The sequence below is a fragment of the Lampetra fluviatilis genome, chromosome 10, assembly GCF_964198595.1.
Source record: "Lampetra fluviatilis chromosome 10, kcLamFluv1.1, whole genome shotgun sequence".
Classification (NCBI taxonomy): domain Eukaryota; kingdom Metazoa; phylum Chordata; class Hyperoartia; order Petromyzontiformes; family Petromyzontidae; genus Lampetra; species Lampetra fluviatilis.
The window spans coordinates 10,961,420-10,974,959 of NC_136284.1; the positions used below are offsets into that span (position 1 = coordinate 10,961,420).

General features: G+C 49.3%; 1 protein-coding gene across 1 annotated transcript; it reads left to right on the plus strand.

Annotated features, from left to right (window-relative positions):
• The first annotated feature begins 8,547 nt into the window (after positions 1–8,547).
• LOC144934577 (sterol 26-hydroxylase, mitochondrial-like) lies at positions 8,548–13,198 on the plus strand. Its single transcript, XM_078860528.1, has 3 exons — positions 8,548–8,717; positions 9,968–10,173; positions 12,310–13,198. The coding sequence occupies exons 1-3, from the start codon at positions 8,683–8,685 to the stop codon at positions 12,414–12,416; spliced, it is 348 nt and encodes a 115-aa protein (XP_078716654.1). The 5' UTR covers positions 8,548–8,682; the 3' UTR covers positions 12,417–13,198.
• Positions 13,199–13,540: the final 342 nt, after the last annotated feature.

Consider the following 13,540-nt stretch of genomic DNA (forward strand, 5'->3'; position numbering starts at 1 on the left):
ACAGGCGCACAGGGAGAGTGTAACCAGCGAAGACAGAAGACGGGAAGAAGAGCCAGGGCCCTGCGGTACCTAGTCCCGCTGTCCTGCGAAGACCGGGACTCTGTGTAACCCAGAGGCGGGGGTAGTGTGAGCATGCAGTGTCAGCATGCCGAGTGTGTAGCCAGAGGCATAGGGTCTACACGAGAAGAGTCTACACGAGACGAGTGATGTGTGTGTAGCCAGAGGCATAGGGTCTACACGAGGCGAGTCTACACGAGACGAGTGAGGCGTGTGTAGCGAGAGGCTTGGAGTCTACACGAGTTCAGTACGGTGTGTTATAAGAAGAGAAGAGGTTACGAGTTGTACCGGTGTCTGGTGACCGTACGCGGAAGAATAGAGACTACACGTTGTATCGAGATAAGTGAAGATTTAATAAAAGAAGTGTGTTACCCGTCAAGGAGTTTCCTGCCGTCATTTCCAATACTTCACCTGTAACAGAAAAGAATATGAAACAGATGTCAGAAAATCCCTTATAGCCACACATGTTGTATTTGAAACTACTCTTTACTCATATCAATGTTGTTGTGTTAATATTCATTGTCTATTGTACACTACGGTATACGATAATACATTTCAGTTTCAGTGTATGCAATATTAAGAATATTTTCACTGCTTCAAAAGTCATAAGAAAGCCCTTTCCCTCGAGAAACTGAAGTCATATGCTTTATAGCAGTGGTTTTCAAAGTGGGGACGGGGACCCCTGGGTGCCGCGAGGGGGTGCTAGGGGGGCCATGGCAAGTTGGCATGAAAAGTATAGCAAAACAAAATAATTGAATAAATTAAATAAGTAAAATAAACCAAATTAAACCAAAAATAAGCTAAACAATATCCCCATTAGTTAAGAACTGCACTATAATAATGTATTGCATCTCTGAACATTACTACTATAATCGTTATTATTTTATTATATACTGTATATATCCCAGTGGTGCGCTGCCTCACAGACCTAGACTACGGTAGCACGCTATGTCCATGCGCTGCCTGCTGTTTGGGCATGATATGAAAAGGGAAGGCTAATGGTGGATCTTCTGTGACTGTGTCATCATTTTCCTCTTTACAGTGTATATGTCTTACTATGTTTCCTGTTGTACTTGGATGGGTTTAGGGATGCACCAACCAGAGGTGGGACAAAGTCATTGTTATGCAAGTCCAAGTCGAGTCGCAAGTCATCAAATTCATGACTCGAGTCTGACTCGAGTCCAAGTCACATGACTCGAGTCCACATCTCATAGGTGGGACAAAGTCATTGTTATGCAAGTCCAAGTCGAGTCGCAAGTCATCAAATTCATGACTCGAGTCTGACTCGAGTCCAAGTCACATGACTCGAGTCCACACCTCTGGCACCAACTCCATCGAATTGTGAAAGGAGGTGCACAGAAAAAAGAGTGTGGCACGGCCCATGTCAGGGGGGCCTTGGCTGGAATCTACTGGTATATGGGGGGCCTTGTCATGGTAAAGGTTGGGAACCCCTGCTTTATAGTTCACTCTCTCCTGCACACCAGATTCCATGGTGCCTTGCTGCATCACACAGCAATTGCAGGTCTACTGCTGCCTCATTCATTGTTTAATTGTGATAGTTTATGTCTTCAGCGACAGTTCAGCTTAGTTGTGATTAACCAAAATTACATAAACGACCTCAATGAGGCAGCACACCAGCCACTCTGAAACTGAACGATTGAAAGAGTAAAACTGGAAGGCCTGTTTTTGTCTCATGTGTGTTGGAGAGACTGAGATATACATTTGTGTTTATCCGTCTAGCAGCAAGGTAGAAATGACAGAGGTGGGACAAAGTCATTGTTATGCAAGTCACAAGTAAGTCTCAAGTCTTTGCTCTCGAGTCCCGAGTCAAGTCGAGTCAAAGATGAGGCAATTCCAAGTCGAGTCTGAAGTCATCAAAATCATGACTCGAGTCTGACTCGAGTCCAAGTCGCATGACTCGAGTCCACACCTCTGAGGTGGGACAAAGTCATTGTTGTGCAAGTCACAAGTAAGTCTCAAGTCTTTGCTCTCGAGTCCCGAGTCAAGTCGAGTCAAAGATGAGGCAAGTCCAAGTCGAGTCTGAAGTCATCAAAATCATGACTCGAGTCTGACTCGAGTCCAAGTCGCATGACTCGAGTCCACACCTCTGAGAAATGATACTTTAAAACGGACGTTGACATGATGTTGAAGAGGTTTTCCATCTGAGTGTGTTACACTCATGTACCTCATATAATCGGGGTTCAAAAATCCCTATTTTTGTAAGCATTAACCAGCAAGGGAGACGTGCGTTTACTGTCTCGTTGATACAGTAAATATGCAGCAGCTAGTAAGTTACGGTACATCCGATGAGGTGCTTAGCATTCGTTCAAAACTTACCTTTCTTTGTGCAACTTCAGGTGTCGAACAAAGTTAGACGTTGTGGCAGCACCGTCTGTAATCTTCGACCCGCATGTTTTGCAAATTGCAACTCGTTTTTTGTCGACTACATCGTAATTTTTATAGCCAAACGAAACTATCTTCGGTATCATTTTGCCAACTGGCGCGTTGTTGCTTGTTGCGCTTCATTGGTTGTCTTGCAATGTGCCTGCTTAGATGCTGTCCAATCAAAACAACGTGGGACTACAGTGATTGGATGTCGTGCAGGCAGCGCGCGTGCTCTCTGCATGCATACAGGTGGTGCACATTTCTTTCACAGATGCAGAAAAACTGAGAGCGGCGCGGCCGTGTGAACATTTTTTCCCCCAGTTTTCATGGGAAGTAGCAAGTCTTCTCGAGTCAAAAGGCGCAAGTCCAAGTGAAGTCACGAGTCATTGATGTTAAAGTCCAAGTCGAGTTGCAAGTCTTTGTACATTTTGTCGAGTCGAGTCTGAAGTCATCAAATTCATGACTCGAGTTTGACTCGAGTCCAAGTCACATGACTCGAGTCCACACCTCTGGCCGCTGTACCATGTTATTCTGGGGCTATTCCTAAGGCACCGCTCGCACACGTTCGTCGTGCTCGTCACAGCCGCAGCCAAAGTCATCACGAGGGCAAAACGAGGCGGGCGAGATGGATGTGGCGTGGCGCTGTCATTCCCGAACTGTTCCGGCTGATGTGAAGAATGACTGCGCTCGCGAGTGTGCGAGCTCGCTGGTCGTGAGTGATGTCACATCCCTGTCAACCCATCCCGTATTCCTGTACAGGGAAATTGAGTTAGGTCCATACGGTGCATAGCCGTTTCAACACGGGCAATGCATGTGGTTTGTCTGTGTTTCTTTCTCGCGATGGGACTTTGTAGGATGAACGTTGAGATTTTTAATGGCACAGAGTGACCAATAAGGTCTGGATTGGTCTTGAATAAGGTAGGCACTGGTAAGGGGTTGACAGGTATGTGATGTTCTACAAGGGCGAGAACACTTAAATGTGGCACACCATCCATCTCCAGCCTCACGAATTGTGTCTACGCTGGTTAGCATTTGGAGGTGCTCACGAACAGCAACAGTCCGTCAAGGCTTATGTACGATGGATGGATCTGTGTCTGTTCTGCCTCACGGCAGGTATTTTGCTCCGTGGGAGTGGTGGCGTGTGTACACAGGAATTTCCTGATGTTGAGTTTGGTCACGTGACCAGGAAGTTCCAATTTGACAGCCTTTCAGCCACGAGGCTGGGGGTCCGCCATTACACAGAGTTCAAGATGGCGGCACACATCGCGTCCCAGTGAAGCCAGCTGTAATTGTACATTGTGGGAATTTAAGAATTATTGTCTGTAAGTTCGTTTATGTTCTTGTAATACTGGGAATGCTGTTATAATGTTAGAACGACCGTTATAATGCTGTAAATGCCTTTATAATGCTGTTAAATTGTTACGATAAATACGAGGCCTAGTTAACAAAGAAGCCTGTAACTTGCCTTATTGTGAATGTCACTTGTAATTGAATAAGTCGAGTCAAACTTGTACCCAAGTAACTATATTGCGATCTTGAGAGCAAGTGTAATAAAAGACTCCGTCAGGCACTGCTGTCTCCATTGGTCTTTTATTTAGTTTCTTTCTCCGCACCCCGCTGGGTCCGGTCCGCGGACCAGCGTCGTCTCGCGCGCACCCCGCACGCGCTCCCTCGTCAGCTCCTCCGCTCTACCTCACACCCCGCTGGTTCTGACAGTGGACCAGCGTCTCCTCGCGCATGCCCCGCACGCGCTCTCCTCGCGACGTGCCCCGCACGCGCTCTTCCGTCAGTCTCTCCAGCTCCCCCGCTCCGCACACCGCTGGCCGACAGTGTGCCAAAGCCCCATCAGCCACGTGGCTGATGGCGCGGCGGCCACCCAATGTGGTCCCGCTTCACTCCACAACTGACACCGATCCCTTCTGGGCTCCCACCTATATCTTCTATCCCACGTGACCCTGACTCCTCCCCTTTCGGATCGTCAGATCCGGCCTTCCCATACTGCCCTGCTGGCTCCACCTCCATTCACCTCGCTTCCAATTGGACCCGAGGTGAACGGCGGCCCCTCCCACACGCCCCCCATACTGGGCTCCGCCCCCCAATACCCCGGGCCGTGTGATTGGGCCAGAGCCCAGCAGCAACCCCATTTACGCTCGCATTACACAAGGATGTCGAAATGTCTCATTCATAGTGCAGTGTTATATGCAGTGCTGTACATTTGGGGTGCAGTGTGATGATTGCACGATGTGCCTTTGTTTAACACAGTAGCTTGTTCTCTTGTATAGCTGTTCAGTACTGTTGTGGGTGCCTGGTCCATCCAGGATCTATTGTTGAGAAACATGTTATACTGGTAGGAACGAAGTGGACCAGACCACCAATAGATTATATCGTCCGTCCGTCCGTCCGACAAGATGGCCGCCCGCTCCCCCTGCGATCTGTGAATTAAACAAGATGGCCGTCGCTTCCGGCGCCTCACGGCGAAACTTTTTGATCGACTGACTATGGGCGAACTCATTTATTCTGGTGGGTGAACAGTGGCGGGGAGGGGTGGAGGAGGAATTGATGATAAAAACAAACTTGCACCATCGTTACAGCTGCCGCGACGAGAGATATGGGAGGAGAAGCGGCGACCGCTGCCTTGCAGGTGAGAGGTGCGTGTGTGTGTGTGCGCGTGTGTGCGCGTGCGTGCGTGTGTGTATGTGTGTGCGTGTGTGTGTGCGTGTGTATGCGCGTGTGTGTGTGTGTGCGTGTGTGTTTGCGTGCGTGCGTGTGTGTGCGTGTGTATGCGCGTGTGTGTGTGCGTGTCTGTGTGTGCGTGTGTGCGTGCATGTGTGTATATGTGTGACTGTGTGCGTGTGTGTGCGTGCGTGTGTGTGTGTATATGTGTGACTGTGTGCGTGTGTGTGCGTGCGTGTGTGCGTGTCCGGCCCACTCGAGCGGCGTGATGAATGGGCGCTATTGGGCTTCGGATCGTTATTCACGGTCAACTGGAAGCGTAGCAACACAACTTCATTACGTGTGCGTGTGCGTGCGTGCATGTGTGTGTACGTGTGTGTGTGTGTGCGTGCGGTGTGTGTGCGTGTGTGTGTGTGTGCGTGTGTACGTGTATGTGCGTGTGTGCGCGTATGTGTGTGCGTGTGTGTGTGCGGTCGATATCCTTGTACCGGTATTAGTATTATTCCTACCAGCCCACCCCGCAGGGTCCTGTTCTAGGACAATGTTGTGATGCTGTATTGTTCATGCATTGTGTTGATGTTTCCAAGTATTAACAGATGGTGTATCTGTGCTGTGTTTTTCCATCAGTTTTACTTCGTTCAATTCAATAAATTACGTTTGGAGTCGGGTGTTCACCCTGGCTCTGAGGGTTTATTGGATGCGAGGTTAACTACTCGGATAGCGGTGCAACGCAGCGCACAGCAAGGCCGAGACAGTGTCTGTGTTCGCTTTCAGGGCTTACAAACCCCATCCATCCGAATTGCACGACAGCGTCGATCACGGCCACCGCCGGACAGTTCTCAAGCAACCCACTTGGGCTGTACCGCCATCTGCCGGCCACCCCGAAGCCCAACGGGTTATTTGTGGGTCCCACGGCATTCCCTGCGCGATCCCACCTCACATCCCCCCCCCCCCACAGCGCTGGGGCTTTCACAGAGCGCGATTCGCGTGGCGTCGTCACAGTCAGGGGTGACCCCTTCAAAGAGTTCACAACATCCAGTGTACATACAGCAACAACAAAGACCTACGCAGCAGTAAAAGGCGCGCCCCCTACAGAGTGTTCGTACCTCGACTTGTGTGTGCGTCCCACCCCCACCACCACCCCCGATACGGCACGATGAGCATCAGCCGCGGGGTCAAGCAGAAAGTGTACACGCGCTCTCGAGGTTGCAGTGCGGAAACCCAGCGACGCCGAGGCTGAGCTGAGAAAATCTCCCGTCTCCATTTGCACGATCAACAACAGAGCCATCAGCGCTGCAGAGGCAACCCACGAGTTGCTGCTGCTGCTGATGATGCTGCTGCTTGCCCCACGTGCTCTCGTGCGTTGGGCAGCCCTGCCCCAGCGCTTGCCCTTAACCGTGCCCCGCACGGGGCTGCGCTCGTCGCAAGCCGCCCTCTGCTCCCGCGGTGCCGTCTCGAGGTCGGCCAGCGGCTCCTCCGTGGCAGACGCCACCGCGAGGAGGGGTGCTGATGACGGCAAGCTGGCGGGCAAGTTGGACTCGCCGACCGGGCAGCAGCCTCGGTCCGTGAAGGAGCTGCCCGGTGTGGGGATGCTGTCCTCTCTCTACTGGCTCGTCATCCGCGGCTATTTGAGCGAGTTCCACGAGCTGCAGGTGAGTGACGCATCCTCGATCATCGTCGATCATCATCAGCTCCGGCTGCTATTCTTTGTCAGCGCAACTTCGTCAGGTGTTTGCCGTGAGACGATGGGGGGAGGTGAGCTCAAATTAAGTTCTGCTTGAGGAACGTCTGCCGGGGAGATGGAGTGATGAAATGAGCTTGAGCGCGGGTGCTCGGTGGATTGTTGCATCGCAGGATCGTGCGATGGCGACGGACTTGGGGAAGCCTTCGTCCAGCAGTGGATTGATCATGGCTGGTGAGCAAAAAATGATTGGTCTTTCGTCACCCGCATGAAAAGTGGCCAACTACAAGAAAAGTCTGACCTCTGTGATTGCCAACAAGGGTTTTGCCACCAAGTACTAAGTCATGTTTTGCAGAGGGGTCAAATACTTATTTCCCTCATTAAAATGCAAATCAATTTATAACATTTTTTACATGCGTTTTTCTGGATATTTTTTGTTGTTATTCTGTCTCTCACTGTTCAAATAAACCTACCATGAAAATTATAGACTGACCATTTTTTTGTCAGTGGGCAAACGTACAAAATCAGCAGGGGATCAAATACTTTTTTCCCTCACTGTATATTTGGCTGCAAACATTTTTGCTGTGAACTTACAACGTTAGATGGCACTTTACAATGTAGAAGGAAGCTATGCAAAGACAGCATTATATTGTAGAAGCAGGTGGACTTCTCCTCAACTCTGGCTGTCGCCTGATGAAGCTGGTTGTAATTACTGGCGAAACGTCGTACTCAGAATGTAAATGTTGTGGCTTGGCTCTCCAACACACCTGTGTGCTGTACTAATACACTACACTATACACCAGAGGTGTGGACTCGAGTCATGTGACTTGGACTCGAGTCAGACTCGAGTCATGAATTTGATGACTTGCGACTCGACTTGGACTTGCATAACAATGACTTTGTCCCACCTATGAGATGTGGACTCGAGTCATGTGACTTGGACTCGAGTCAGACTCGAGTCATGAATTTGATGACTTGCGACTCGACTTGGACTTGCATAACAATGACTTTGTCCCACCTCTGCTATACACTACACTATACATTACACTACTCTACACTATACACTACACACTAGTGCTGTACTAGTGACGAATTGCATGCTCTGTTTACTTGACAACCCTTACTAGTTTGCCGTGTCGGGTGGTGGCGGGTTTAACGACACATGATTCTGTTGGTGTTTCGAAAATCGTTTTTACTTTGAGCGACGCACACTAATACCAAGTAATCAATGACGAGGGATGTTTGACCCAACAGATTATACATCACAAGCGCTTCGGTAACATGTGGACTACATACATGGGCCCGGAGCTGTTCGTCTGCCTTGCCGACCCAGACCTTATCGAACAGCTGATGAGACAGGAGGGACCTTACCCTGTGTAATAATTCTCCGGAGACGGATTCGGAATCGGTCTTCTTTATTTTCACTTCACGGTACACTTGTTCCCACACGCTCCGTTGCTGGCAGACAACGGAGAGCGGCAGACTCCCACAACTCCCACCGCGCACGTGGCACCCGGAGCCCCGTTCGCGCGTGGCTCTCACCCCGTTCAGTTCCCCGTCTCCCTCCCGATCATCCCTCTCTCCTCCCTCTTAATCCCTTCGTCACGTGGTCCCCCCAGCCAATCCTCCATGGGCAATCTCGACCGTTCTCGATGGTTCCCTGTCACTCCCGGGACCACGCCTCTTATCCGGATCCCCATTAGCTGGGGCCCCAATGGCTGGGCCAATCACCCCTGATGACATGCCGTGATCACGCCGGCCCCACGCTCCCTATCTCGACCCTTATTGGCTACAAGCAGGACCGGCAAGCCAATCCCCCACGTGAACCCACTATAGCTGTTATTACACCTGTGCGCTCAAGCATACCCGCCTGGGATGATTATCATATGATGCGGGGTCATTCCAAGGGCCTGCTAACCCAGTGAGTCCACCATGATGCCAGTGGTGTCTTGTTTTTTGATTGTGTACTCAGTGTCTACAAACAGCGCATTGGGTTTTCCAGTTTCACGTGATAATGAGTGCGGGTGGATTCATTCATGAACTGAATTGTGCTGGAAATGGCTTCATCGTCATTATTAGAGACCCCTAGACCCACAGAGAGACTGATAGACTTACATGGAGAGCCATTGAGAAAAGGAAATGTTCTGATTTCATCATCTGCGCTCTTCCACCATATGGCCACTGGTTTGGTGAAAGTGCAGCACTTGTCATCATCATCATCACCACCACCACCACCACCAAATATTGCCTTGAGGTTGAGTCAACCTAGGGGAGGCCCAGGACTGGTTTAGATAATTGTCATTGGTGTTGGCCGTGAGTGGGAATTGAACTGGAGTCACCGGGTTTACAGTGCAGCGTCCGCATCTTTGCCCACACCTCCGGATGAATGCAAACACACACACATGTGGTGGTGATGTTGGAACGCGCGCACACCGAACCCGGGTGAATCACAGTACTTACCAGTGCGGGGTCGTTGTATTATCCCTGACCGGGGCCCCTCCTGAGGGGAGGGGGCTGTGGGGTGTGTGTGATCCTACAGAACCCCGCCCCTCGGTGGGAAATGGTACAAACCGGTGCAGGACAGTTGTGTTATCCATGACCAGGGCCCTCCTGAGGGGAGGGGGTTGTGGGATGTGTGTGATCCCACAGAAACCCGCCCCTCGGTGGGGAATTGTATAAAAGACGGGACTCTGAGAGCAGAAGGGCAGTTCGATCAAGCCAAGCCGAAGAACCAGCTGAAGACTGAAGTCCAGCTAGCTAGACCCTGGGACTCCTCTGACCCGCTGTCCTTCTAAGGGCCGGGCAGAGCAAGCCAGTGGTGCGACCCCAGAGCCACGAAGGCCGATGTCCTTTTCAGTGCCGGATTCGTGTGGCTGGTGGTCGAGACCTGTGCCGAAGCTGGGCCAGGTCAGTTAGTCTCCTTGAGAGGAGGATCGTAGAATAGAGGGAAGTAGAGGAGTAAACTTGGGGTATTAACTGGGGAATTACTTCCCTCGTTAGAACGGGTGAAGAGGCCGTTACCTCTTCAGGTGTGAGCTGTCGAGTTGAGAATAATAAATACGTGTTGCCTCAAGTTCAACCGTCTCTGTCGTCATACAAGGCCACCACACACACATGGCCGATTACTGGAGCTGCTAGCCCCCCCCCCCTTTTCCATCTCCACACCTGCAGGACGGGCGCCGACTGGAAACGCATGCGCGAAGTTCTCAACCAGCGCATGCTCAAGCCCAGGGAGGTGATGCAGTTTGCGGACCCCCTCAACGCCGTCGTCACAGAGCTGATGGGGCACGTGCGGGCGAGGCGCGGGCACGGCGCCGCTGCCGCCGTTTTCCCACTGCCGGACGTCGCTCAGCTGTTCTACCGATTCGCCTTTGAAGGTGCGCTCGCTCAGCCCGGCCCGCGGACCCGTGAATGCGGCGGCTGGGCCCGAAAGCGGCACAGCCACACTTTTGATGTCGTGATAAAGAATAACAAGTGTTCATTTATGACAGTAGCTTGGATTATTTAATGTTGTCCAGAACGATAGTCTGTAACTTTTGCAATTTTTCTGTTTTTTTAATGAGAAAACGGCCTTGAAGTTGACCTAATTCAGATAAATCAAGAGCGATGAGTCACTCTTCCGCGTTGAACTCGTGACATCGCAACTGGCTCAAAGGGTGGTCCAAGTAGAAACGTGCCACTCCCTATCCAAGTTACGCAGCCTTGGTTGGTGTTCACTTCGCCTGGTGAGGCTACTGTGGGAATCCGGGCTGAGCCGATGGTACACGAATCGTGAACGGGGCTGACTTTCTTTGCAGCGGTCATGGTAACCCGGGCATAAAATAAACCAAATCATCTTCTTGGTTCTTTCGGTAAAGTCACGTAGAAGGGAAATAATAAAATATTAAAAATAAAACATAATAAAATACAATTCTCACGACGTTTCGGCCACAATGCAAGTAGCCGTTCTCAGGTGAAGAACAGGGCTGTCGGAAAGACTGCGTCTGAATGAACACCACCAAGCTTGGCAGCGTATATTTAAGCTGGGTTAGAGGAGGAGGGCGCCTTGACAAAGGAATATGCATATCAACAAAGGAATTTAGCATATTTATAGCAAATGCAAATATGGGATTAGTCACTACTTGTGGATTGTGTAGGTGCTAATATTACGCTTAAATTCTAACTTAGCAATCTTTGAAATACGTAATCAACCAGGCTATGCGTTAATTGTGTGTTGACCGACCCTCTGTGTTGTATTACATTACATTTCGATATTTTACTAGGTTATTTAATTTTAGTGTCCTCCTGATTTTCAGGCTTACTTGCCGTGCAGCACCACGTCTGTTGACCACTCATTGATATGCTAATTTTTTCTCTAACCCCCCTTCCTTCTCTCTGCCTCCGCCCCCCCCTCTGTCTATTTAAGGCCACCCCACAGAGACGATCACCCCTCTCTGTTACCTGTGTTGCTCCCGCTATGTATCTTGGTGATATCTGTCTGCTAATATGTCTGTCTATAGTTTTCTGGTTAGATTTTATGTCGCTATTTCATTATACCTGATGATGATTGCTTGTGTTGCAATCGAAACGTCGTATTCTATTATTTAATTTAATTTATTATTTTATCTTTAGACGTGACTTAACCGAAAGAACCAAATAATAAAAACTCTTCCGTGTTATTCGATTCTCTCATTAATCGAACCGCCAATCGGTAGAGTAACGACTACTTACTAACCCCATTGGAACCTCCTTTGCCAGTATCAAAATATGATAATTGTATTTTTACCCTTTTATCTGGCAACAAAACTGACACCTTTTTTTACAAGGAGTCATGTTGGCATTGACCACAATACCTGCGGTCGGAATGCAAATAAAAAACACAACTCTGATAATGTATGCACTGTCTTTAAAATTGATTGGTCCACACCCGAGACAGCTTTTCTTAGAGCCTAGGTTCACATGGTGTTGAACCAGATGACGCCAAAAGGCGCACAACTCAAAGACAATGCACCATCAGAGCATGAGAGCTCGGGGTAAGCATTTACACCATTGGAACCTCCTTTGCCAGTAGCAAAATATGATAATTGTTTTTTTACCCTTTTATCTGGCAACAAAACTGACACCTTTTTTTACAAGGAGTCATGTTGGCATTGACCACAATACCTGCGGTCGGAATGAAAACAAAAAACACAACTCTGATAATGTATTCACTGTCCTTGAAATTGATTGGTCCACACCCGAGACAGCTTTTCTTAGAGCCTAGTCTCACATGGTGTTGGACCAGATGACGCCAAAAGGCGCACAACCGTGTATTTCATTTTAGTCATTTCATTTTAGTCACCTATTTTTTTAAACAACTTAATGCACTCTAATGTGGCGGGGGGGGGGGAGAAGAGGACTGTGGAATCGACAGTTGTGCAAAAGGCCGAACACCCCTGGCCGTATCGTCACGCGAGATGGCGACGTTATTTGGTTTCTCCCCGAATCTCTGCGAACGTTCTCTCTGTCACCGCGCGCGCTGCTTGCTCCCGCAGTTTGTGAAGACGTTCGAGATGATGCCCGAGCCCGGCGCGGAACAAGTTCTGCCAAAAACGCAGGCCGTCCTCGTTCCCTCCGCCCCCATCAACCTCTTGCTGCGTGAGAGACTCTGAGGAGAAGAAACTAAAGAAGAAGAACGATACAGAGAGAAGGCCATAATATCTATATTTTTGGGTTAGATCGCGAAAATATATAAATGTGTCATTAAACTCGCCACCACTCAACACAGCCAACTAGTAAGGTTTGTCACATAAACAGAACATGCCAACTTGTTACTAGTGCAGCACACCGGTGTGTTGGAGAGCAATGTCACAACATGTACAATCTAAGTACGACGTTTCGCCAGTAATTACAACTAGCTTCATCAGCCGACAGCCATATTTGTAAAAGCCTACCTGTTCAACAGAGAGGAAGGTCGATTGCAATATTTGCATGGTCGTGGACTCTGGTTTTAGGGAATTTTGGGTGCAATGGCTCACTCTCCCGGTGATTTTATTACTTTTCGAAATTTCAGCGTCTCGAATTCGAATGAAGAAATAATGATTTGTTTGACATTGCGACGAATGGTCGTGCCTCTCGTGGCTGCTGTAGAACTAGTGTGAATCCATTACAAATAAGGTGACTTGAAACAAATATTTGTTACGTGCAATTTAATGCCACATGCGTTGTGAGCTTAATAATACCTTTTGATCAGTTGATGCTTCTTGACACATCCGGGTGGCAAGTAATTACGCATTGGATTAAATTCATTTGTTGCGCTCAAAATACATGCATCTCATCGTGCGTGTGTGAGAGTCAGTGATTTACGATGTATGTACGCAAAATAATACGTGTAACCGGCTCGCCCTATCCCTCTCCTACCGTGATCGTCACGAGGGGACAAGCCGGTTAATAAAGATAATAATAGACGCTGAGTGGGTTTTCTGCGTTGTGTTCTGCCCTCCTCTTGAGGATCGAGTGACTTCCACCACCGTGGGACACCAGAGGGTTGTGGAACTGCAACTCTATATTTCAAAGTGTTCTTCTGAGGAGCACTCGTGCATCTGCAATCACGACCAGATGCACACCAATCGACCCCACGTTAAAACACAGCACCTCGCTGCTCAATCCCTGTACAGCGTCGATGCGAATCTGAATAGGTTCCCCGTACCCTGAATTGATTACTCCACTGGTAGGCATGGCCTGTTGTGCAGTCACGTGAGTCGTTGGGGTCCACTCCATGGTCAT

What these genes read in the sequence shown, in the direction of transcription:
- LOC144934577 (XM_078860528.1), top strand. Translation starts at nt 8,683, where the DNA reads ATGATGCGGGGTCATTCCAAGGGCCTGCTAACCCA. An exon ending in TCCAAGGGCCTGCTAACCCA is followed by an intron (nt 8,718 to 9,967) that starts GTGAGTCCACCA and finishes CCACACCTGCAG; the next exon opens with GACGGGCGCCGACTGGAAAC. An exon ending in CTACCGATTCGCCTTTGAAG is followed by an intron (nt 10,174 to 12,309) that starts GTGCGCTCGCTC and finishes TTGCTCCCGCAG; the next exon opens with TTTGTGAAGACGTTCGAGAT.